General features: G+C 40.6%; 1 protein-coding gene and 2 pseudogenes across 2 annotated transcripts in view; 2 read left to right on the top strand and 1 right to left on the bottom strand.

The window, feature by feature from the left end:
* The window catches only part of grin2da (glutamate receptor, ionotropic, N-methyl D-aspartate 2D, a), a 100338-nt gene that overhangs the window by 18813 nt on the left and 56322 nt on the right, over positions 1-25203 (bottom strand). For both annotated transcript variants that reach the window (XM_088328680.1, XM_088328681.1), the window contains 9 exons: positions 21961-22075; positions 18844-19049; positions 14633-14801; positions 14417-14570; positions 8301-8426; positions 8048-8160; positions 4976-5092; positions 2713-2873; positions 1110-1179 (listed from right to left, as the gene is read on the bottom strand). In XM_088328680.1, coding sequence (XP_088184806.1) covers positions 1110-1179; positions 2713-2873; positions 4976-5092; positions 8048-8160; positions 8301-8426; positions 14417-14570; positions 14633-14801; positions 18844-19049; positions 21961-22075 — 1231 coding nt within the window. The remainder of the gene's footprint in view (positions 1-1109; positions 1180-2712; positions 2874-4975; positions 5093-8047; positions 8161-8300; positions 8427-14416; positions 14571-14632; positions 14802-18843; positions 19050-21960; positions 22076-25203) is intronic.
* On the top strand, positions 15669-15758 carry LOC148370887 (U2 spliceosomal RNA; annotated as a pseudogene).
* Positions 15794-16016, top strand: LOC148370886 (U2 spliceosomal RNA; annotated as a pseudogene).

The raw sequence follows: 25203 nt of genomic DNA, 5'->3' as shown, positions 1-25203 counted from the left end.
TGTTTCCCGTGACATGATAAGACAATTTTGGTGGCCAAACGATCACCTTCCTGCGGACGTTCATAAAACATCATCCCTCTCTGACCTTACAAGTCCCTTCGTCATCCTTTTAAGGAAGAAAAAAAGCTCAGTGGAAGCGTTAACTGTCTGTACGTATCCATATGTTAGCCTTTCTCCCCACACCTTTTCACTACTCCTACTTGTCACATTTTCATGATTTGCCAATTGCCCTCATCTGTGCTCACTCGTGCAGCCCCAGCTGCATCTCGTTCCCCAATTAGTCCTCCTCCTATTTAAGCACGTCATTCTCGTTCACTCCTGGTAAGTCCGTCAGCGAACTTCAGCGCAATCATGCAAGCAAGGAACTTTTGACACTGGCTCCCGTTTCGATCCCCACTTGTTTCCTGTATCAATACTCGATCCAAGCTCGTTATCCTGTCCCGGCTACCCGTATCCTGCCTGATCCTGTGTCTTGTATCGATCCCTGATCCAAGCTCCGCTCCCCTGTCCCGGCTACCTGTGTCCTGCCCGATTCTGTTTCCTGTATCAATCCCCGATCCAAGCTCTGCTCTCCTGTCCTGGCTATCAGTATCCTGCCTCATTCTGTTTCCTGTATCGGTCCCCGATCCCTGGCTCGTCCCGTCTACCCGACTTCTTCCGATCTCCGACCACGCTTAGTTTGTGAGGGCTTCCCGCTTCTCCTGCCCAGCGAGGACCAGACCGCTGTCTTTTTCCGCTCGCCCTGACTTAATGAAGCATTGTGTGAAATGATACGCATTTGGGTCCCCTGCTTGTTTCCGGTCAGACAACATATGAGCTGCCTAAACACTAAATAGCTGGATACAGGAAAAAACACTAGGAAGTGGGGGGTTCCTCAATGTGTGGACGAAAAAAAACACACGTTTCTTTTTCGTTTTGGCACTCAAGGACAATGATAGATAGATAGATAGATAGATAGATACTTTATTCATCCCCTAAGGGAAATTCACATTTCCAGCAGCATCCCTGAGCTGAGAACAGTACAATAATAAAGCCAAAAGAATACAATATACAAATACCAAAAACTAGTTTATACGGTATGGCACTGAATTAGTTAAGTGGCCAGTCACCTTGCAGCCCTCGTCCTTCCTTGCCATGTAGTTGAGCACGGCTGCATCGTAGATGAAAGCGTCGAGTTTTCTAGAAAAACACACAAAAACTTGAAACCAAAACACAAACTAAAGTCAAAGGAACAGCGTGACGCATTGCAGTAGCTCGCTTCCTGATTCCTTCCCAAAGCGTAACTGGCACGTTCCCATTTGGTCTTCCCGGGAAGCGCATCTCTCCCGTCTGGCTGCCGGCCGGCCGGCAAGTCGAGGGAGAATTCCCGAATTGACAAACGGATCAAAGCGAATAATCTGGCGAGGGTTGTGTGCGGACGTGTCGAAGAGCTACATCTGCTCGCCATTCAGCATCCTTCCTGTTTGCTGTCCAAAGGCTGTCGAAGTGGCAGCAAAGGACGGGAAAGTAGCAAGACGATGGCGGCGAATTAACTGGCTTTGTCGAGACTTCCCGAGCCACAGACTCGCCTGATTGGTTGAAAATTGGCAATTGTGTTTACTAATTGTAGGATAAAGGAAATGAGCTACAGCAGGCAGCCAAGGAAATCAGTTATCTGATCTCTTGGATGAGCTCCAAATTATATTTACAATATATATTTTTAAATGAACAAAAGCTACACATAGAAAAGAAAAAAACAAACAACTGTGAGGAAAAAAATATTAAATAATAGATTATTGATTAAATTAAATTAGTTTATCATTTCATTAACTTAAAAAAATCATTAAAATTTATACATACAGTTAAATTCATGACGATAATTTTGCAAATTTTAAATAAATTTTTTCCCTATTTTTCCTATTTATTTTACTGAAATGTAAAATATTCCATCTTCTATCTTTCACTCAGTTTTGATAAATTGAGTTCTTATTTTTCCTAAAAAAGCTTTGTTAAAAAAAGTAACATGAGAAAAACAAGACTTGCAATCTGGCATAAATGCACGGATAAATGCATATAAAAAATTACACTACAAAAAAAAAAACTATTACCAGCATGATGTATTAGCACCTGACTGCACCTATGATTATTACAACCTGGTAAAAACATAGTAATAAAATAAGTGGTTATTTTTGAAAGACATATCAAGCTTTGAAAAGCTTGGTATACACAAATCTGGGATTAGCAATAGGAGGTTGTACAAAGTATTAACTCAAGGGGGGCAATATTTATACAACGCCTAAAATTTCAATTTTTTATTTGTTAACACAATATAAAATGTTGAATATTTTTTTCCTGTCTCAAATATTTTTATAACATATTTTGAGTTTTGTTTATTTATAAGTTTGAAGCCTGCAATTATGGTAATCTGTCAAAAGGTTTGGGGGGGAGTTCACGGTAAATTTCCAGGTATCTTACCTCAAAGTTAAATGTCCTTTAATTTTGTGACAAACTGTAGAGTCAAACATTTATAAGACGCCTTTTGAAGTTGACACGCTTTGCAAATTGTCAATAATAAGACAAAATTTCCAGCAAATTTCGAAGACGCTGGAAGAAGCCAGTGAAAAAGACTAAGGATTTGAGTGGCTCTTATAGCCGCCATCCCTCCCCCAACCTCAAGTGTCTGCAGCTGCCGGTGTCTTTTGTCTTTTTGTCCTCCCGTCTTTTGTCACTCACCCCGTTTTCAGGTTGTCTATGGCCTCCTCCACACCTTTCTGGTTGTTTCGGATCATGTACTGGTGCATGTTGGGGTAGTTGGAGCGGATGTTCTCTTCCGTGCTGCCGTTGGGAACCGTGCCGAAGCGCAGGGGAGGGTATTGCTCGGTGGGCTGCTGGAACTATGGACAAAAATGGAAAATATTTCATATTATTCCTGAGATTAAAAATCTTTGAAAGTACAAAAATCCCTGTTGTACAACAGACAGAGTCTTATGACACAGTACTTGAGAAACACCAATATGGGGGCAAAAAAAACAAAAGAAGTACAATACACCCTCATGATACGACATGTTCTGAGATGGGGATCTCAAAGCAAAGTTGCTGTGTTGCTGGGGAAGGAAACCTTTGGCAAGATCTAATGCGTTCCAACCCAAGGCACCCGAGATTAAAACCATTAAAATAACTAAATTGTATATAGTAAGTACTATGTAAGTGTAATTTATGTGTGCAAGATAACATAACAATATACATGTAAAGAAAAAATCATTTTGATTGACCTTAGGTGTGATGTGAGCTGGTCGAATGGAGCAGCAGGTGGATGCAGAGAGGGGAGGAAACTGCAAATTAAAACTGAAACCCTTTGGTTTACTTGCCTCCTTAATTTTCCTAATAGATCCCATCGTCATTCCATTATACAGCCGTGCAACGGTGAGGGTAGCTATCCGTTTTCCATCTTTGTATGTTTTTGACAATCGCAAGGTTCGTATTCATGGTTATCATGTTTTCGCTTCCCACTTTAGCATGACTGCAAGCCTTGGGACCTGGAGCACCTAAATGCAGTACACAATATACAGTATTTTAATCCAGACAGCGTCGCTATTTGTATGCATTCTTTGTTTTTCTAGACATTGCAAGCTTCATTTCCATGAATATCAAGTTTTTGCTTCTCCCTCTTCACTGCAAGCCTTGAGACCAATGGCTAAAGAATACAGTACCAAATGTAAAGTATTGTATCATTTTTAAGAACTGAATGAAGAGAAAAGCATTGCGAGAGGTAGTTCAGCCAATAGCGTATCTGCATTTTCATAATACAAAACCAATGGCGGATAAGGATCTATTAGACATAACAAAGTTTTAATGCTATAGGTTTTTGGGCATCCAAAATAGTTTGCTGTCGATGTATGTGGGAGAAAATGCCTGTAAAAGAGCACACATAAAATCTGATCCCACACCGTAAAGTGGAAATACCGTTAGGCGGGGTCACTATATCTCGGGGGTTCAGTTTATACGGAACTTTACAAAATACAATACAATCAAATACAGTGGAACCTCGGTTTTCGAACGCCTCTCAGTTCGAACAAATCTGAGTTTGACCAAAAATTTCGAGAAATTCTTGCTCCGCTGTTCGGTCAAAAATTCGGAGTTCGGACACCGGTAATGAGTGAGTACGTATGCTAGGGTGCGATGCTGAGCGGCGTACGGGTGTAGATCGCCCCCACCCCTCGTGACCAACTGTTATCACGTGCGCCTCTTTTTGCTTTCGCTTTTAATATCGGTGAACGGAGTGTTTTAGCCCCCAACTATGCCTCCGAAGAAGGTCGGTGCAAGGAGGACAGGTGAAAAAAGAAAAGTTGTTCGTACAACTATTGCCTTTAAGAACAACATAATAGCTAAATATGAAAGAGGTGTGCGAGTTTACGATCTTGCTAGGGAATACAGCATGCGCCTTCTGCTGACCACCACAAAGGTAAGAAATCCTATTCATAATTCTTTTCTTTGTCTTTTTTTTTTTACACGTTCGTGTTAGCGTAATCTTTCGTACGGAAGATTACGATAACGCGAACGTACGATTAGCCTGGGTTAGCTCTATGATTACGTTGAACATTCAGGTAAACATTCAGGGTGTTGGAACTGAGCCCAAAATTCAGGGTGTTGGAACGAAGCCCCCTTTCCAATGAAGCGCTAGCCACTTGTTGTAGAGACCCGGGTGCTAAATGACTTGTAAATGACCTGATTTTTTTATTTTTACACGTTCATGTTAGCGTAATCTTTCGTACGGAAGATTACGATAACGCGAACGTACGATTAGCCTGGGTTAGCTCTATGATTACGTTGAACATTCAGGTAAACATTCAGGGTGTTGGAACGGATTAAAACGATTTACATTATTTTTAATGGGAAAAATGATTTCGGTGATTGAACAAATCGGTTCTCGAACAGGGTTCTGGAACGGATTATGGTCGAGAACCGAGGTTCCACTGTACAGTAAAAACCACCATACCTTTTTGTCAGAGAGCCCTGACACCGTGTCGATGTACTCTTCCTGGATCATGAAGGCGGCCAGGTTGGCAGTGTAGGACGCTAAGAAGATGACAGCAAAAAAGGCCCACACCAGAACCTGGAAAGGGTACCCGGGGACAAAACATGTTCCTTAGTTTCACGGCCATAAGGCACACATAAGTCTCAGATTTTCTTCAAATTGTGTGGCGCACCCAATCGTTCAGTGCGCCTTGTGTCTCATGCAGAGCGGTGGAAAAAGATCAACTCAGTGGTCTTAGGGTTGAGCACCTGCCCTTGAAAATGGGGGGTCACAGGTCCAAGCCTTAGCCGCGTAACGACTTACAACATTTTGGATGCTATCCCATGTTTTTGTGAGATTGCTCACACACTACAGTAAATGCAACTTCCACGCATCCCCTGTAACATTAAAGCGTCTCTTGCTTGATTGCCATCATACCCCGCTTGCGCGGAGGAGTGTACGTGACGTCACACGCAATGCATTGTTAGCGGAAGTGCTCATGGATGCTACCGCCGTAGAGTATCTAGCAATTTGAAAGCTACTGGGCTATCAGAGGCTGAGAAAAGTTGTCCCCCCCAAATATTAATCAAATCTTAGGATCCTTCACATTTCCAACTAAATGCAACATATATGCGAGCTCCTTTGACTTGTATGCCTTTTCCCGTGTTCGCCGCAAGTTTCCACAGGAGGACACGTGACATCACACGCAATTCGTCCACTGTTTGTGGAAGTACCACTCATAGATGCTTATGCTGTGGCATATCTAACAATTTCAAAGTTACCGGTAGTTTTATTGTCTTGGTGCTTTCGTTTCATGAAACGGTATCATTTGTCTACCTGAACCAGGATACGGTAGGACAGAACTTTACAGCGGATTATATAATGAAAAGAATGGATTGTCGACGCTTGGGCAGGACTGTTGTTTGAGCTTTCGGAACGTGACTTTGAAAGTGAAGAAAGGGAACTATTCAATGAGATTTAGAAAAAGAGAGAATGAGGATTTTGATAGTTATGTTATGGACTGTTTTGCACAAACTTTTTTTTTTTAGAATTGTTTTTTTATGCGTGTGTTTTACTTTGTAATCAATACTTAAGTAAACCACAACAAGACTCTTTTTGCTTTTGAAATATGCACACTTGTGTGCTTGTTTCTGTTGATGTAACACGGCCGCAAGCAGAGGGCTCCCGTGCGCTCCTGTGAAGTAAGCTTTGTGTATGTGTTAAATACAGAATAGAACCAGCTACTGAAACTGCGCCATTTCACACAGTGCGCCCTATGGTCGTGAAAATACGGTATATCAGTCAAGAGTAGTTAAAGGGCTAGCAAGTTTGATGCTATAAACAAATCCAGATATCAAAGATCCATTTAATCGGGGCTCACTCAACTCACTCAGTGCCAAGGACCAATTTTCACGTACCGTATTTTCCGCACAATAAGGCGCACCTAAAAGCCTTTATTTTTTTTCAAAAGCTGACCATGCGCCTTATAATACAGTGCGCCTTATTTATGGATCAATATTAAGTCGCAAAGTCTTGCAACTAATCCAAGCAGCCGCCGACTAGATTTTCCCCCGAACACGAGTAGTCCGCGGTGTATGCTGGGATTTATATACCGGCGTTTCATTGGCTAACCAATGTGTCAATCATCATTTGAATCGATCACTATTGGCTAAAGTTATTCGGGGGTAAAGGGGGCGGATCCTTTTTATCATTTACAGGCTCGCATAAGCTAAGGGGCAAAACAAAGCCTGCAATTGGCCGAAAAAGATGTGTCAATCATCAGTTGAATCGATCACTATTGGCTTAAGTTATTCGGAGGTAAAGGGGGCGGATCCTTTTTATCATTTACAGGCTTGTATAGGCTAAGGGGCAAAACAAAGCTTGCAATTGGCCGAAAAAGATGAATGTGAATAGCATGTTAGGTCGAACTACGGCGGGGAGGAAACAGTATTTTACTATTCTGTACTGTATTTGTAAATATTTTACTCTCCTGGATTTACTACACTCACGGATATAAGAGGACCATGGTTGCACATTATTATTGAACACAACAACTTCGGTGAGCTACTCCGGCTATATATTTTCCCAGTATCTTGTTTCAGACTGAACTCCATGTTTCTGTGATAAGCGGTGCAGATAATGGATGGAATGGAGTGTCTATTTTTAAATTAATTCTCAATTCCAAGTGTTTATTGTCATATGCACAGTAAAGTTGCGAGCGAAAAAGAAAATAGAAACTAAGGAATGGTTGGCATTTCTTAAATCCCAAGACTTTAACCTTCCGAATGATATTTGGAACGACGCATTTCAGTGACATCGCGCGGACACCGCATCCGCACATGTCTAGGACACGTATTTGCTTCTTTGCAAGCTTTGGGAATGTTAAGGGGGTAATAAGTTGGACTGAACTATCTGACTGTTTTGTCGAAGTTCCCATTGTAGCGCCTTATAATCCGGTGCGCCTTATGTATGTCAAATATAGGACCAAAAACTATTTTTTCGGGGTGCGCCCTACAACCCGGTGCGCCTTATAGTGCGGAAAATACGGTAATTTGTAATTCTTTTTTTGTCTGTGGACGTGACAGAGCAAAACGGAAGTGGAAGATGTGAAAGTTTGTTTCCATGTAAGGAACTTGTGAGGTTTAGTTACTTTTAAAAGAATGTTATCGATAGCGCCTTGAAGGTTTTAGCCACCATTATCGAAGACTATTCATAGCAGGGATCTCCAGGTAGCACCATAAGAACACCTGAAAGTTATACGCAGTATAGGCAAAATCATAGATTTTACAGCAATTTGCGAGCAGCAAAATTTTCCGACTTCAAGTGATTTGCGTCAAGCCACAATCAAAAAATTGACCCGCTTTCGGTCAAGTGAGCTACTGATGAGCTCTTCAACTGATTGGTGGAAAGCTCTCAACCAAATGAGACGGCTCACTCACTGCCGGTTCCTGCTGACACTCGTCAACGCCGATGCTCATACACGCCTTCGCACTAAGCTGACGGTTTAAAGTTTCTGAGTTTTATGTTTAGGTATAAAAATGAAAATAAACCAACCATGATCTTGCTGGTGGTTCCTCTGGGGTTCTCCACAGGCACAGAGTTGTTGAAGACCAGAGCCCACAGGAGCCAAACCGACTTGCCGATCGTGAACTTGGAGCCGCCGGACTCTGAAGCAAAACAAGTCAAGGCATTATCGATCACAATGATGATCATGTGTAAAGCCGTGAGCCGCTTGGGAAATTGATCTCATTAGAGAACCTGGAGTTAATCCTCCACACGCGTTCGAGAATGCGATCTTGGGCCTTACTTTTTGCGCTCTGTAGGCTGCGGTTGTAGCCGACAGGGCTGAAGAACTCGAAGATGAAGACGGTGACGGCCACCACAGACAGGCACATGACAAACATCATCACCCACACGGCCGGGCTGTAGGGCTCTGAAACACCAACGTATGTCAACGTCATGCATTAGATTCACAGGCTCTGACCAGTTTGAGAAAAACTCCATAATCCAGTAGCAGTCAGAGTAGGACGGCGTTAGGTGGGAGAGTCTTCTCCACCAGGATCTCCTGGATAATGTCCAGGCAGAGCATCTTGATATAGCCTCCCTGGCAATGTTCCCTCTAATCTTCCACGGGTCTGAGCGTTCACACAAAGTCGGTGAGCAACGCTTGAAACAACAGTGAGCAACAGCAATCCCATGATGGCAACTAAATCAATATCAAACATGTCCAAAACTTGACATCAAGTTACATTTTGTTTTCGGCAATGCAAAACTATTTTTCACTTTTGAATGAATTGATAAATGTGCTATTGCAAAGGTTGTTCGGTCTACAAACGTCATTTGTTTTTACAACAATTCTTTCACAAGATTTCAATTTCTTTTTTTTCCTGGTATCTTTTGTCGCATAATACTAACATTTTTGGGAGCTTATTTAGTTGGTTGCACAATACAGAACTGTATTTAATCACATTTTTAGTGAAAGTACAATGTTTGATTGCCTTGATATAATTGGAAATTATTTGAATGCTATTCTTAATTTCACTGTTTTTTTCTCCCTTTTTTAAAATTCCTTTAAAAAAAAATCTCATTGTGTTTATTTTTTCCTAGCTGTTACTTTTTTCTTTTTGTTGTCTATTTACTTTTTTCCTTTATTTTTTCTTTCTTTTCTTTTTTTTCTGGCTTTTTTCTGAAATTTTCCTTTTTTTTTCTTTTCCTTTTGTTTGTTTGTTGATGGAGAAAATTGTCAAACAAGCATCCTAATTGGATCAGACATGACTTTCTAAATGCGACACGGTCTTGGTGCTACCTTCACCAATGCTCTTCATCTCGACTATGTGTATGTGTTGTCACCTGCTGCGTTCGTGAGCAAGCGCGAGATACTCAGCAGGCGCTGAACCCGTAAAAAGCTCCTCAGATGCACTTGATTGACGTATGAATAAGAAGCGCTGAAGGAGACGTTTGCCATCCTGGAGACGACTTGTAAATATTTACTCGCTTGATTTCAGATGTCGTGTTATTCTTTTTTTTATTACGAATCGTCCTCGTAAAACGACTCATTAGCGGCGAAGGGTGAAGTAATGTTTACACCATCGCAAAGTGATGTTTTTCTATGCTTGCATCATCATAACATCGTTATTTATTAAAAGGGATGCTCGTTATCGAACGGGATGTCAAGGTGCTTGTTGGCCGAGGTTTTTATTTTTTTAAGGAGTTGGATTCTCCTTTGGTAAGGTCTTCATAAAAAGGGTAATATCTGTATTGGAAAAAAATTAGAGGCTTAACCGACTTGGTCAGCCAGGATATAAAAGCCAAAATATATTTGCTCCGGGACAAAGTCTCGTTAAAAATGATGCTGCAGCCAATGCACGAATGTCACTCATAAAAAAATTGGTCAAAATTTTTCAGGGTTTATATATTTTATCACTTCTCCCTCTTTGTGTGTCGTCCCCTAAGACAATGCAGGACATCTGTCTCAGCTTTCAAGATACTTTCCCCCTGGAGTCGTCCATATTTATTGTCACCCTGGAGGCAGACAAGAAGACTAGACTGATCAGTGGAATTGCAGAGATTCTGAAATATTGTTTAGCCCTGGAATTTTGGTGAAAAAAAGACCCAAACCCTAAATGCTATCTCACAAGTTTGCTGGAGCTTAGGAGGGGGAGAGGTCAGATGTTTTTGCACGAGCCTGCAATGTCCTCCAGATTGGGCAGAGAGCAATGTTCCCTCTAATCTTCCAGGGGTCTGGCGTTCACGCAAAGTCGGTGAGCAACGCTTGAAACAACAGTGAGCAACAGCATTCCCAAGTGTGGCAACTAAATCATTATCAAACATGTCCAAAACCTGACATCAAGTTACATTTTGTTGAGTTTCCGGCAATGCAAAACTATTTTTCACTTTTGAATGAATTGACTCATGTACTATTGCAAAAGTTGTTCGGCTTACAAACGTCATTTGTTTTTACAATTCTATCACAAGATTTCAATTTCTTCTTTTTCCTGGTATATTTTGTCGCATTATACTAACATTTTTGGGGGCTTACTTAGTCGATTGCGCGATACAGAACTGAATTTAATCACATTTTTTAGTGGAAGTACAATGTTGGCAACAAGATTGACTTGGTATAATTGGAAATTATTTGAATGCAACACAAACTTTTTCTTATTTTTCCCTGTTTTTTTCTATTTTAATTCCTTTAAAAAAATATCGTGTTCATTTTTTCCTAGCTGTTACTTTTGTTCTCTATTACATTTTTGTTTATTTTCTTTTCTTCTGGCTTTTTTCTGATTTTTTCCTGCGCTTTTTTTCTCTTTTTCTCTCTTTTTGTTTTTCAGCTTTTCACTATTTTTTCATTTAGGTATTTTTTTCTTTTTTGGTCCATTTTCCCCCCTTCCTTTAAGTCATTCTTTGCACAATTTACATAATATTTGGTTGTGTAGGGATTAAAGAAGCAAAAACAACCTGAAGAGCCGTTTGGGACCCGAAAGAGCCGGTTCTTTTTAGTGAGCCGAGCCGAAGAACCCGGTTCTTGAAAAACTCTTTTCTCAACTTCGTTCTACTTCGACATTGACGTCAAAATACCGCATTTAGAACACAGCGTCAGGGGAACACGTGTATTTTTACCTTCATGCACTGTAACTTTGACTTAATTCGCTTCTTAATTAGCAAGTTCGAGTCCTGGTTTTTGTGAGCTGACTAGATTTTCTTGTGAGCGGAAAAGCTCTGGGCAGTGCGCAATTGCGCACACACGCAGCTTAGAGGGAACATTGGCAGATAGCAGTTGATTATTTTTTGGGATGACTCTCTCGAAGGCTCTTGAGTCTGGTGCCATGAACCCAGCATACACCACACCATGGCATTATGGTCCATCCTTGCTAAGGTACAACCAAAGGTTTGTGTTAACCTTCTTTGACTGCCTCTTTGGAAGGTTCGTTTTCCCTCTTTTTATTTCCGTGGTGAGAGCAAGTGTATCATTTTTCTACGAATTGGAAACTTGAATTGTCTGTCCCTTACCCTTCCAGGAGAATGGAAAAGTCTTCATATACCCCTGAACAGTAAGGGTAAAAATGGAGGCGAAGAAAGAGAAACGGGATTGCGGCCAAAAAATGGTCAGTGCTACTCTTCAAGCTAGCTGTGTAACATTATCGCTATCTGAGTTAGCTAAAAAAGCTTCACCTGGGTCCTGCCAGGTCACCTGGGTGCGACTTTTTTTTCACAAGACAAAAATGCCACCACAATTTACCAAGGTCACCCAGATAAGTGCTCATTCATGGGTTATTCTCGTAATTAGGAATGAAGCTTGAGTGCCTTATTCTTCCGTAGAAATGGGACAGTCTTCGTCCCTTTGTAAAGGGGACAGGTGCTGGGGTAGAAATGGGATTGAGGCCAAAACTGGACAGCTGTGCTACTTGAGTCACACTATCTCTATCTGAGTTACCTGAACCGGATCCCCCTGAGGCACCCGAGATTACCTGGGTACTCCCTTACACCACCCTTGTTAGGCCACAAGACAAGCGTGCCACCCCACCTTACCTAGGTTGCCCACATAAGTGCCCATTCAACAAGTTTCACCTGTCGCGACAAATAAGCCAGCTGTAGGATTTTTGTAAGAATTGAGAACATGACCAAAAGAATATTGTGTCCTTTACTCTTCCGGGAAAAACAGAACAGTCTTTGTTTCCTCGTGAAGGGGAAGAGGTAGGAATGGGATTGAGCCCGAAAGTGGTCAATCCATTACACTGGTGTCACTTGTCAAGCTAGCTGTGCTACTTGTGTCATACTATCTCTAACTGATTTACCTAAGACGATCCACGATCATCCTGGGTTACGCGAGCCGTGTTACCCCACTTCACTTTACCCGGGTCGCCAGGTAAGTGCTCATTTAACGAGTTTGACCTGTCCCTTGCTCAGAGAAATGGGACAGTCTTTGTCTCCTTGTAAAAGGAAAGGGAAGGAATAGGTTCCCTTTGTTCTACTTTTAAATACGCTGCGGCCATTTTCTTAGAAATGGGAACCTGATGAATCTTCGTAAAAGGAAGATTGTGTCACTTACTCTTTCAAATAAATGGGACAGCTTTTGAAGGGGAAGGGGTAGAAATAGGATTGAGCCTCCTATGACACTGCTGTTACTCATCAAGCTACCTGTGCTCCTCGTGTCACACTATCTCTATCTGAGTTACCTGAAAAGCTTAACCTGTGTCAAAAAAACACAAACGAGTCAATTGAAAGCAAAAGTTACGTCTCCAGCGGCCCGCCTGTAATTCTCTTAATTAAGAAACGGCGCGGCCGTAAAAATCAAGTCAATGCGAAGATTAAGACGCCACAAAGGGCCGACCGGCTTAACGAGCTTACTAACGGAGGCGGCGGTATAATAACATTTGACTCGTTAACGAAATGCCTGGAAGCGCGTCGGCCGAATGGCCCTGCGGAAACGCTGGCATTTGGCATACGACCGGGCTAGCGTCTCGTTTTCCCGTGCGACCAGCGAATCAAAGTGTCTCTGCGCAGGTGGAATCACCGCAGCAAATTAAAAAAGAAAACAGGTCGGGTGGCAGGATCGCTTCTCGGCGTATCTGCCGCCAGGCGACACTGAACGTCATCTGCATTCTTCGGGGTGCACTGCGGCACCGAGAAGGAGGACGTGTTACCGATGGCTGAAGGTGAAAACCACGCTGATGGACGCACTTGAACGCAGCACGGGCTGGGTTAGAATTGGGCGTTAAACGATATTCACCTGCCTACCCACTGTTTGAATATACACATTCATGTATATATATATATATATATATATATATATATATATATATATATATATATATATATATATATATATATATATATATATATACATACATACATACATACAATTATATCTATATATATCGTACATTTATGTTTAGTTAATTTTTTTGTAAAACAAAACATTTATAAAAACAGTTTTAAACAAAGCTGTTCTTTATTTTTATATGATAATAAGAATAATTGTTATTATTGTTTGTATTTAGGGTTTATTTTTGTAAAAACTGATTGCAGGCCCTTTACTACTAACTATTAACTTATTTAAAGCAACCAAGAATTTTTGGTTTCATATTAGTACAATAAAATCTTTTTATAAAAATGGTAGAATAATTGGAAAAATTGTCTAATATGCCTAATTTATATTACAGTCATTTTTCACATTTTTCTTATTATAATTGTTTTATTATTTTTTCATTGTTCTTAACTCCATTTGTATTCCATTTGTCTCATTTTTGTAAAGGGTAAATGGTTTGCATTTATATAGCGCTTTTGAAGACACTGAAGACCTCCCGGAGTGTTTTACAATTATTTTTTTACACTTTTCAAATTTTAAGATATTCATGTTTTTATTTTAACTATTTTTACTTATAACACTTGTATTAATATATTTTGTATTTTCTACATTAATGTATATTTTCATTTGTATCCATATTTAGTCCTGCAAATCTGCCTAAACACACTTATTTTGAATATTTTGATTATTATATAGATATTATTATCATTTCTACATTTGTTTATAATTCCTGTGGTGTGTCTTGGGCAAGTGCAGCCTGGTGGCGCCCATTAGTTTTTGTAAAAAATATATATTAACATTCTTGTATTTTGAATAATGTATTGTCCAAATTTTTTTGTTTTATTCTAGTCAAATAGTTATTAAAATGAGTGAAAAAATATTCCTTCAAGGACGTCAAATACATTTTCTACCCTACTAGAAAAATAAATAAAATTGAGAAAATCTATGCTCATAATGAATAAAATTATCTGCCAATTGAACGGTAATATTTTTGAAGTATAGTTAAAAGCTCTCTATTTTCCTATTGATTCAATTTTTCACAATACTGTTAAAATCACAAGCATCCCTCTTGGTTCCCAATTTGTTTCTTGCAACCCAATTGGAGAATTACTTACCAAGGAAAGCAGACGGCGACACGGTGCCGTTGCTACGGGAAACCATCACACTGATGCCCGTCTCCACAAAGGGCACAGAAAATTCCACTACCTCCGAGCGCTCCTCGTTAATGGTGAGGGACCCGATCGCCATGTCGGCCCGGTTGGAGACCACCTGATAAAAGCAGGAAATCAGGCGGAGAAACAGGCAATGCCTCGCAAGCCCCGCCCACTCACCTCGCCCACCATCCCATTCCACTCGCCGTCGATGTTTTTCCCGTGCCGTCCGTTGGTCACCAGATAAAGTTCATAGGTGAAGCCCACGATCTTCGCCAACCTCTTCAGCACGTCGATGCAGAAGCCTTTGCAGCAATGCTTCATGGGAGATGCGCCTTCCACCACCTGGCTGCGAGACAAACTCACTTTTAATCCAAGATGTCAGTCTCGCCGCTTAGCAACGACACGACCAATCGTCGAGGCCGGTCTCGGACCTTGAAGAAGACCTTGGAGAAGATCACCATGACAAATAAGAGCTCAGGTAAAAAATAAATAAATAAAATAGGTGTTTTCATTGAGGGAATTAAAAAAAAGTACAGCGCTGCGCTTTCGGCCAACGGCCTGGGTTGTGGAACCCAGAAGGGAGAGGACCCACGCAGAAGGGAAAGGACCCACACAGAGGACTGGAAGAATGCTGCTTGGGAGGGTGGGATGGCAGAGCTATGCCCTTGCACAATAGTATTGCCTTTGACACGCTGGTTAACTACTGTTAAAAGAAAATAACTCTGAAATTGTTTAATTGATGTTGAAAATGTCAGGAAAAAATGTTAAAACGTCATATCGTCACGTCATATTGTCAAATATAAAAAAATTGTGAATATGCTTGATGGCTGTGTTTTGCTGCTGTTGGAGTCAGTGGATTTGTTCAGACCGAGGACAATCGACTTTGGTCTGGACGGATCTATTGACACTAACAAAGATGTTATATAATGAAATTGTGAATATGTTTGATTTTCGAGAAGGTTTGTTCAAACCTCACTTTGTGTTTGCTGTTAAAAACGTAATATTGGAATATAATATTGTGAATGTGCTTAATTGCTGTTGAGATTGTCATGATTGTTTTCTGTTTTTAGTGTCAATAAATTTGTTCAAACCCAAAAAAATCTGGAGATGGAATAATTAGAAAAAGCCGTCCCGTAACTATGAAATTCATTGGTTGCGTTGAATTTCTTAAAGTGTTGGCATTTGACGGTCAGGTTAGGACCTTAACTTGGCCTTTGATTTTTGCATTTCGGAGATGGAATAAAAGCTTGCTCTGTCCACTCCACGCATCGGCCCGGTATTGCAGTACCTCCGGGAACGGTGCATTCGCAATGATCGCAGCAAGGCTATAGGGCTAGGACCTTAGCTTGGCCTTTTGGCCGAGAGTAAGTGTCCCGGCTCCTAGGCTTTGTAGCGTATTATGAACTGACCGATAACGGATAATGGATAATGAATAACGAAGATAGAATAATAACCCTTAAAAACCCCAAAAACCCCCACCTGGAGATGGAATAAGAGCTTGCTCTGTCCACTCCACGCATCGGCCCGGTATTGCAGTACCTCCGGGAACGGTGCATTCGCAATGATCGCAGCAAGGCTTTAGGGCTAGGACCTTAGCTTGGCCTTTTGGCTGAGAGTAAGTGTACCGGCTCCTAGGCTTTGTAGCGTATTATGAACTGACCGATAACGGATAATGGATAATGAATAACGAAGATAGAACAATAACCCTTAAAAACCCCAATCTATGTCTCTCTCCACTTCCAAAACGCTGTGGGCCCACCCAACAACCCGAAAAGTCAAGCAATGACCCGTTTTTGGATGGGCTCATATTTGCGGAAGCTAAAGCTTGTACCAAACAATCGTTTGATTCCAGTTTCATTTAACTTGCCACCAACACATCTCTTTATTCGGGATTTTTTGAAGAAGTTTGATTTGGAAACACAAGAATGTCACACTTTACAAAACCACAGGGCCCTTATTGCTATTGTGCAAGAGCGAGCAACAGTAAGCCCTGTGCGGGGGCTTGCCTTTGGCGAACCTACAACGGTTTGGAGCAACGTGAATCATCCTGCCCTCCCAAACAGACTACGAGACTTGTCATGGATGGTGGCTCATGAAGTTCTCCCAGTCAGAGCCGTAATGCACCACCGAGGAATGTCAGCGACTTCGACGTGCCCTCGACCTGGCTGTGGCGCCCAGGAGTCGGTGAGGCACCTTTTTTGTGAGTGCAGCGCTGCCGAGGTCTTGTGGACAATGGCCGAACAACTAGGAAAGTTCCCGGACTTGCCAGCACGGGAGGTCCCTGATGCACAGTACGTGCTTTACGGGGTGAGTCGGTCGAGGAGGTCTCAGAACGACTTTGTCAGGGACTGGCTCACTCTCGCCGCCATCAAGGACGCCATCTGGACCTCCAGAAACCTGCTGGTATGGAGGTGCAGGCAGATCCCCCCCGTGGCTGTGCTCCAAATGGCTGCAGATACCATACAATCTGCGAGCGGCGGGCCTAGGACGCAGCCATAAAGAAGACTCGTCTGCACCCACCTGGAGGGGGGGAGTCCCGGCAGCAACGGCCTGGGTTGTGGAACCCAGAAGGGAGAGGACCCACACAGAAGGGGGCAGCAACGGCCTGGGTTGTGGAACCCAGAAGGGAGAGGACCCACACAGAAGGGAGAGGACCCACACAGAGGACTGGAAGAATGCTGCTTGGGAGGGTGGGATGTCAGAGCTAAGCCCTTGCACAATAGTATTGCCCTTTACACGCTGGTTAACTACTGTTGAAAGAAAATAACTCTGAAATTGTTTAATTGATGTTGAAAATGTCAGAAAAAATGATAAAATGTCATATCGCCACGTCATATTGTCAGATACAAAAAAATTGTGAATATGCTCGATGGCTGTTGAGATTTTCGTGTTTGTTTTGCTGCTGTTGGTGTCGGTGGATTTGTTCAGACCGAGGACAATCGACTTTGGCCTGGACGGATCTATTGACACTAACAAAGATGTTATATAATGAAATTGTGAATATGTTTGATTTTCGAGAAGGTTTGTTCAAACCTCACTTTGTGTTTGCTGTTAAAAACGTAATATTGGAATATAATATTGTGAATGTGCTTGATTGCTGTTGAGATTGTCATGATTGTTTTCTGTTTTTAGTGTCAATAAATTTGTTCAAACCAAAAAAATCTACATTGAATAACGAAGATAGAACAATAACCCTTAAAACCCCCCCTCCCGTAATTGCATTACCTCCGGGAACGGTGCATTCGCAATGATCGTAGCAAGGCTTTAGGGCTAGGACCTTAGCTTGGCCTTTTGGCTGAGAGTAAGTGTCCCGGCTCCTAGGCTTTGTAGCGTATTATGAACTGACCGATAAAGGATAATGGATAATGAATAACGAAGATAGAACAATAACCCTTAAAAACCCCAAAACCCCAATCAAATTGATAAAGGACAGACTTCTTATCTACCATTGGCCAGCCAGGTCGTTAGCTTATCTTGGACACACCGGCACGCTTATTATTAACCGGTGACTTTCAAATCCTCCTGTTCCTATACGGAGGGAAAATAATAATCCTTATAATTTACCATCTGCATAAATGGGATGGTTTCGAAATGAAATCTTACGGTGGTTGAGATTCTTATGAAGCAAGGTTCCCTCCAGAAAACATGCTAGGTCTGGTGGTCAGGAATAAGGTTGATTAAATTAACATTAGTATTTATGGAATTTTGAAAGGTTTTTTATTCAGTTTTTGACATTTTTATGACATGAGGTTTCCCACAGAAAACCTCTTAGGGATAGAGTTATGATTTGACCAAAGAAAAACAATGAAAATGCATCGGATATATAAACATTAAATTGCTATTATCTAATTGATTAAATAATAACAACTTAATTAAGAATTGTTGTTTACATATTAAACAATTAATTATTTGTTTAATAATAATACATTTTAAAAAAATATATATTTTGTAAGTCAAAGTTGCCAGTCTAGCAAAAAAAAAAGTGTAAAGTGGAGGTAAGATTGGAACTAACAAAAATCTAGCCCAACCTGACTAGCAGTTATTAAAGCGCGATACAACCCGAGCTCGACTAATTAAGGGCTGTACAAATAAACATGACTTGACTTGAATTTGAGGGACTGAGCCCGGGGCACATCTGAATGTTCATATTTTTTTGTGAGGACTCAGGAGGACGAGTAGGTGTCTCTACTCAGAGCAAGGTGCCTTGAGCAAAAGGGGGAGGAATTCCATGCCATGATGCTCCACAGAGAAAAAAAATAAAAAAGAACAATGACGGGTGGATGATTATAAAACCAAAAAGGTTAGTGAGAGAGAAGCCAGGCCCGGATCTGAATGTAATGATTGACATTTTAGGCCCGATCTGACTTTTGGGCCGGGTTTAAGTGTACCTGGAGTTGAGGGGCATGCGGCAGGGCACGGAGTCTCGGATGCAAGAGCTTGTGCCCGGGTCAGCGGGCTCCACGATGACAAACGGTCGCTCCTCCAAAGTGACCACTCGCAGGTGCTGGGCGTCGTCCAGCGGCTTGAGGAAGGGGCCGTAGCGTGACCACGGCGGGTAGCGCAGACGTAGGTGGCCGTTCTCCCACCAGCCCACCTGCCACACGAAACAAGGCACCAGGCTTAGCATTAGCCTAGCATTAGCCTAGCCTCTCACTGACTGTATTTTTCAAATGGTACGTTAGCTTATAATATGAACTAGTAAGATTTGAAAAAATATATGTTAATGGGTCATCGAATCTGTGTTTCTTTAGTCTGCCAATAATATAAATATGATTTTATATTTTTCCCCGGCCTACTATCGAAAGCTACTTTAGCATTAGCCTAGCATTATCCCAGCAACAGCCTAGCCTCTGACTGACCGTTTTGTCATATTAGCTCATAGCATAAGCTAACGTACAATTTGACAAAACATGTGCTATTACATTATCCAATTTTTTATTTATTGTATCTTTAATTTCTTCTGTATAGTTATGATTTTACTTTTTATGTAGGACATACTAGTGAAAATTGAACAAGGTATCATTCTTTTTGGAACTATTTAATCTGTTTATTTCTATAACAATCATCTTATTTTTTATGTGGGACATACCAATGAAAGCTAGCTTAGCATGAGCCTAGCATGAGCCTGACCTCTCAATGACCACTTTGCCACTTAGTCATACAGTATGTTAGCTTGTTATGTAAAGCAACATACAATTACTCTTTTTTTATAAGTATTATGTAATCTTTGCAAGGACAAATCAACTAGGTCAATAATCAATTGCTTTCTATTTCTAGTTAATCAGTGTAGCACTTGATTTTAAAATGTAGTTAATTCGTGGATTTAATTGACTTAATTTAATTTATTTTGGAACTTTCTGTTATTGTGTATCAGACAAGAGCAACACTTTCGTATAAGAAAGCAATATAAGAGGTTTAAAATGGGTCGCAAATATGTCAAGTGTCAATAGATGAGGCAAAAAGATGTTGATGAAGTGGATGCTCGTTTAAAAACTGTCTGATCAAGAGGAAGACAGAATGGAGGACGACACAACCACGGCAAAGAAACGGGGAGGTAAAAATAAACGACCTTTTTGCTCAGCCGTCAAACGAAGAAATTTATTCCGGATCGGCTGCTAACATTTCGCCGACCAAAGTCGGGTCTACGGGGTCGGTCGCTTGCGTTCCACGGTTAAAGTTCAAAACCAGAAAATAAACAGCAGTACCAAAATAACACTGGTGGCGCTTCTCTTTTTGTTTTTAGCCATTTTGATCGTACCTTCGACTAGCAACCAATGCATCCTTTAATTGACTAATTAGGTAACCCACTAATATACCTTTCAATTAACTGATCAACAAACCAAATTATTAACCCAATTAACACATAATCAAAGTTTTATTCAATAAATAAGTAATTGACAAATGAAATGAACAAAAAAAGGAGTAAATGAAGGAAAAAGACACATGAATCAATCGTTCTAATCAATCAATAATAGCCTGGTAAATGAAATGATTAATTGGCTAACCTCATAAAGTAAATAACTGACCAAATAAATAACTGATGATCTATCGATCAACATACAACAATTTTATACCAAACCTACCGTAAGCTAGTTATCTAATTAAAGGCAGGGTTTGTAGTTTTAGGTGTCCTTAAAAAGTCTAAATTTAAATATTTATCCATTAAGTATGTGTTAACAATGCCCAACTGAGTTCAAAGAGCGTTTATATATTTTTTCCACAGCGCCAATCTGCTTTTATCCTCGGTGTTCCAGCAAAGAAGCGCATTTCACTGGAGGAAGGAGGCAGGGAATAAGAGGGAGTAGAGTGATTTCACATGCGTGGTCGCGGTTTTCTTTTATTCCAGGATGAAAATGGTGAGAGTAAGAAAAGGTCTGTTTCAAATACAGTCCAAATACCAACTCAAACCCCAAAAAGATGAAGAAGGAAGAGTTTATCCGAGCCTATCTAAGAATTTCTCGTGCTTGCATGCGCAACAATAGGAGCTGCAATGATGATTTCAGCCAAAGGATGGCGCCAGAAAGTAGACTATTTTGAAGATACGGACGCCACCTTTAACTAACAATTTAAACTTTTCTAAACAACTCACTTGACTGACCAACCAACCAACGTACATTTTACCAACAAATTAATTAATTAATTATCCAAATAACAAACATGCTAACTAAACATTATTTACTTTACCAACCCATCTTAACCAACCAACCGTTTGACTGACATTTTGATTCATTAATTATTAGACTAGTTAACTAGCTAGGCAAACTTATTATTCAAATTTAACCTACCAACAATTTGACAAACAAATCATTAAATAAATGATCAACCAACCCACATAGTAGTCAGCCAACCTATCAACCGACTGACAAACCACCAAAAAAAAACCTCACTGACTTACCAAAGGAGCAACCAACTGGACAACCTACAGACAATGAGTGATTCAACCAACCATCAAGACAACCAGCAAATCATTAAATAAATGTTCAAACTAATAGATTTTCTATTATTTACAACTTATTTATTATTCACTTCACCGACCACCAGACCAATTTGATAAACAAACAGACATCTAAGGAATAAACTGGCTATAAGAACCTATTATTCACTTGACCAACCAACCGACCAACAAACCAACCAACCCACAAACTAGTCAGCCAACCTACCAACCAACCTACCATCCAACTGACAAACCACCCTAAAAAAACAAGCGACCAACCAAATAAGCAACCAACTGGACAACCATCCGACCAATTAAGTGACCAACTGACCAACAAGACAACCAACCAACAAAACATAATCAAGTAATACAAAACCAAAAAAAATTGATTGACAAACAAACCATTAAAATGTCCAAATCGGGCAACGATACACTAGTGAGGGATTTTTAAAGCAACAAACTCTCCTTGCCTCTATGGTTGCCACAAAAAATGGACGTGATGCTCATGCTAAATACTAGCATCCCTAACTAGCCAGCAATTTGTTATTGACCCAAATTGGGCGGCACTGACCTCCTCCCAACCGCGTCCATTGTTGTAGGAGATGACGTCCAGCAGCGGATTGGACAGGTAGCCGTCATCGTTGAACGAGTAGTCCCGCCCACCGATGGAGATGTTGGTGAAGTACCTGAGAGAAAAAAAGAAAAAAAGAAAAAGATGAATCATTCGTATCAATTTTCAAGCACATCTGATGACCCCAGTCATCCCATTGGTGGATTGGTCGTCATGGTTTCCAAAGCGGAAATTGGACCGTTGTAAGATGGGTCGATGCCAGATTAATGATCGCTCACCAAATGGAAGAACAAGATGTCGCCCGTTTGGAAAAATAAGCACAGAAAGAAAGGCCGAAGAGGCGAGGGAAAAGAATGAGTCACAGGGGCCTTCTTGTCCATTTTTTTGTTGTGCTTTGCAACAAGACAGATACTTGGAAACAATAGAGAAAAAGTTTTGGAACGAGTTTGAAGATTGGAACACTTGGGAATGTTTTCTCACTTCTCACTTTGAAACTTTTTTTTAAAGAATTGTCCACTAGAGGGTGCACTTAAATGACAGTAAAATTTCATAGCATTTTGGTTTGCATATCCTAGTTTACTCAGTAATTTAAAACACTGAAATGGATTGAAATATGAATTAATTTACAGTTATTTGATGGTTATTCATAATTTTTGGAATCCATACTATCATTTCCATTAACATTGTAATTTCAGACACGGCAAGCAGCCACTGAATGCACCTCAAATACTTCTTTAAGCAGGTGGCGTGATTATAATGTAATATGCATTTATGGCAATTTCATTTTCGGTTTGGCCAAGAGAAGGCCGGTGGTACTGGACATGGTAACCCATACATTAGAAATGCACAGATACTAATACCTGATATAACTCATCCTTACATTAAACATACTCAGACTTGTTTAATCAGTATTGTATTTTAAACTATTTCAAAAAATTCAAATGTCGATAATTAAGAAAAAAATAAAACAAGGATCCAAGGCTTAGACTAAGACTCTTAGCACTACAACCACTTATTCATATTCACATATATAATACTGGCGTTGTACTGATTGGTCCCACTAGAAGGTAGACAATACTTGAATTGGTTACTGATACCTTAAAAATGCAATAATACCAATAGCAAGGGCTAATAGTGCAACTTTTATCAAAATACTCAATAATGAGTGAATATTCAAAATTATTTGAAATAAATCATTATATCAATAATAACTAGTGAAAAATAAATAAATAAATAGATAAATTAAATAAAAACGAAGAGGCACATGAGCTCTAGCACCACTTAGAGTCGTTCTTTGCGCAACACTGTAATAGTAAAGCTATCAGTAGTAGAAAAAGGACTGTTTAAGCTAGCATAAGCCCTGGACTGATTGATGGCCACTAGAAGGCAGGTGATATGGGAATTGGTAACCGATCCATGGTATCACCCATCCCTAGAGTAATTGTCATTTTTTAATCATTATTGAACATTTGAAAATTATAACATAGTGACAATTAAAATCAAATCAAGGGCATGGGCTTTAGCACCACTTAGTGTCATTCTGTACTCAACACTGTAACAATTATTACAGTGGCATTGGTGGTAGAGGCAGGGCTCTATAAGGCTGACCTGGTTGGTGACAACTAGAAACATTGGTATTGGTTATTGATACCTTCAACATGCAGTGATACCAACACCAACTGCTGATGATGCAACTTTCATAGTATGATTATAATCATTATTGAATATTCAATTTTTTTTTAGAAAACAATAATTTAAAAAAAACAGGGGCATCATCTCTAGCACCACTTAGTGTCTTGTTGTGCTCAACATGTAACAGTGATGGCATTACTTTTAATATAGGCTCTGGACTAATTAGTGCAAATGAGTAGCATGAGCACTAGACATGGGAATAATTAGAAACAGCCCTCCATTTTGTGCAATTTTAAAGGAACAGTGTGTAAGATTTAAAGGGGTGGTGCGTAACCGTTTGCAATATAATCATAAATCATAAAAATGTATAGTAGTGGAGTTGTGTGCGTGATGAAGGATTCAAAATATGCCTACATCTGCAAAATTGTCAATCCGGTATCCGTATCCGTAGATATCAGCTAGAACTGTTAGCCTCTTGAAAATGAGGCATTAGCTATGTAATATAATCAACTAATTAACGTTAGTGGCAGGTTCTTCCTATTACACACTGTTCCTTTCAAAGAGCGATGCAAAGGTTGCGTATATGCATATATATCGGCCATTCTCTTGAAGATTATGAGTCATTTTCCCCGATCGATTTTCCCAAATCACTCAGCAACTTTCCTTTTGGCTACTGACTCATGCGGCGGTGCCGTGTTCTTGACGAGCTCGTCTTTTGTTGACTAAACGCTTTGGCGGCGTTCAATAAAACTCATCTGGCCGCCTTTGGATTTTTTTCTTTCTCTCGCTCGGCTTCTCGCCGCGCGTTTTGTCCTCGGCCGTAAATGGCAGAGGGGGCTTTTGTCCTGACTGTCCTTTCCATGGCCCGCTTCTTGCCAACAACGCAAAAGACATGTTACGTAGGGAGAAGATAATTATATCCATGTCGATATAGAGAGCCACATTAAGTATTTACTAATATATTCACATAAATATATATATATATATATATATATATATATATATATATATATATATATACTTATAAAGTCTGTGTGCGTCACTGTGTTTTTCCACGGACATTTATTCATCCCCCATCCACTTTTGTACTTCTTGTCTCTCGTTTTTCATTCAGGCTTATTGGATAAAGCCCCCGCTGCCGACCCCACCCCACTCGCCCTCCACCTGCTGCTCATTCCATCCATCTATCTATCCATCCTTTCTTCCACTCTGCTCTCCTCCACGTCCCTTGAAGTCTGTGATTCTGCATGCCAAGTAGGGAATTGTCTGCGTGGGCTGGAGGCGGGAGATGGCAAAGGGGGAAGGAGATAAAGGAGAAAGAGGAATTAGAGAAGGGAGAGAAGGGGGATGGAAGGGAGGAGAAAGGGAAGCATGAAAGGACGGCGGGAAGGCGAGAAGAAGGTGAGGAATAGAAGTGAGGAAGAATGAAGAAGAGAGGAAGAAAAGGTGGGAGAGACAGAATGAGCAAAGAATGAGAGAAGGAACGGGATAAGGAAGGGCAGAATAAAAATAAGAGGACAGAAAGAAGAGAAAAAAACTAGTGAAGAGAGAGGAACATGGAGAAGGATAGAGGGAAGGAAAGAAAAGAAGGATAGAGGGAAGGAAAGAAAA

The sequence above is a fragment of the Urocampus carinirostris genome, chromosome 2 (genome assembly GCF_059441175.1).
Source record: "Urocampus carinirostris isolate Australia breed hairy pipefish chromosome 2, RoL_Ucar_1.0, whole genome shotgun sequence".
NCBI classification, from domain to species: domain Eukaryota; kingdom Metazoa; phylum Chordata; class Actinopteri; order Syngnathiformes; family Syngnathidae; genus Urocampus; species Urocampus carinirostris.
This window is presented reverse-complemented; position numbering and strand designations above follow the sequence as displayed.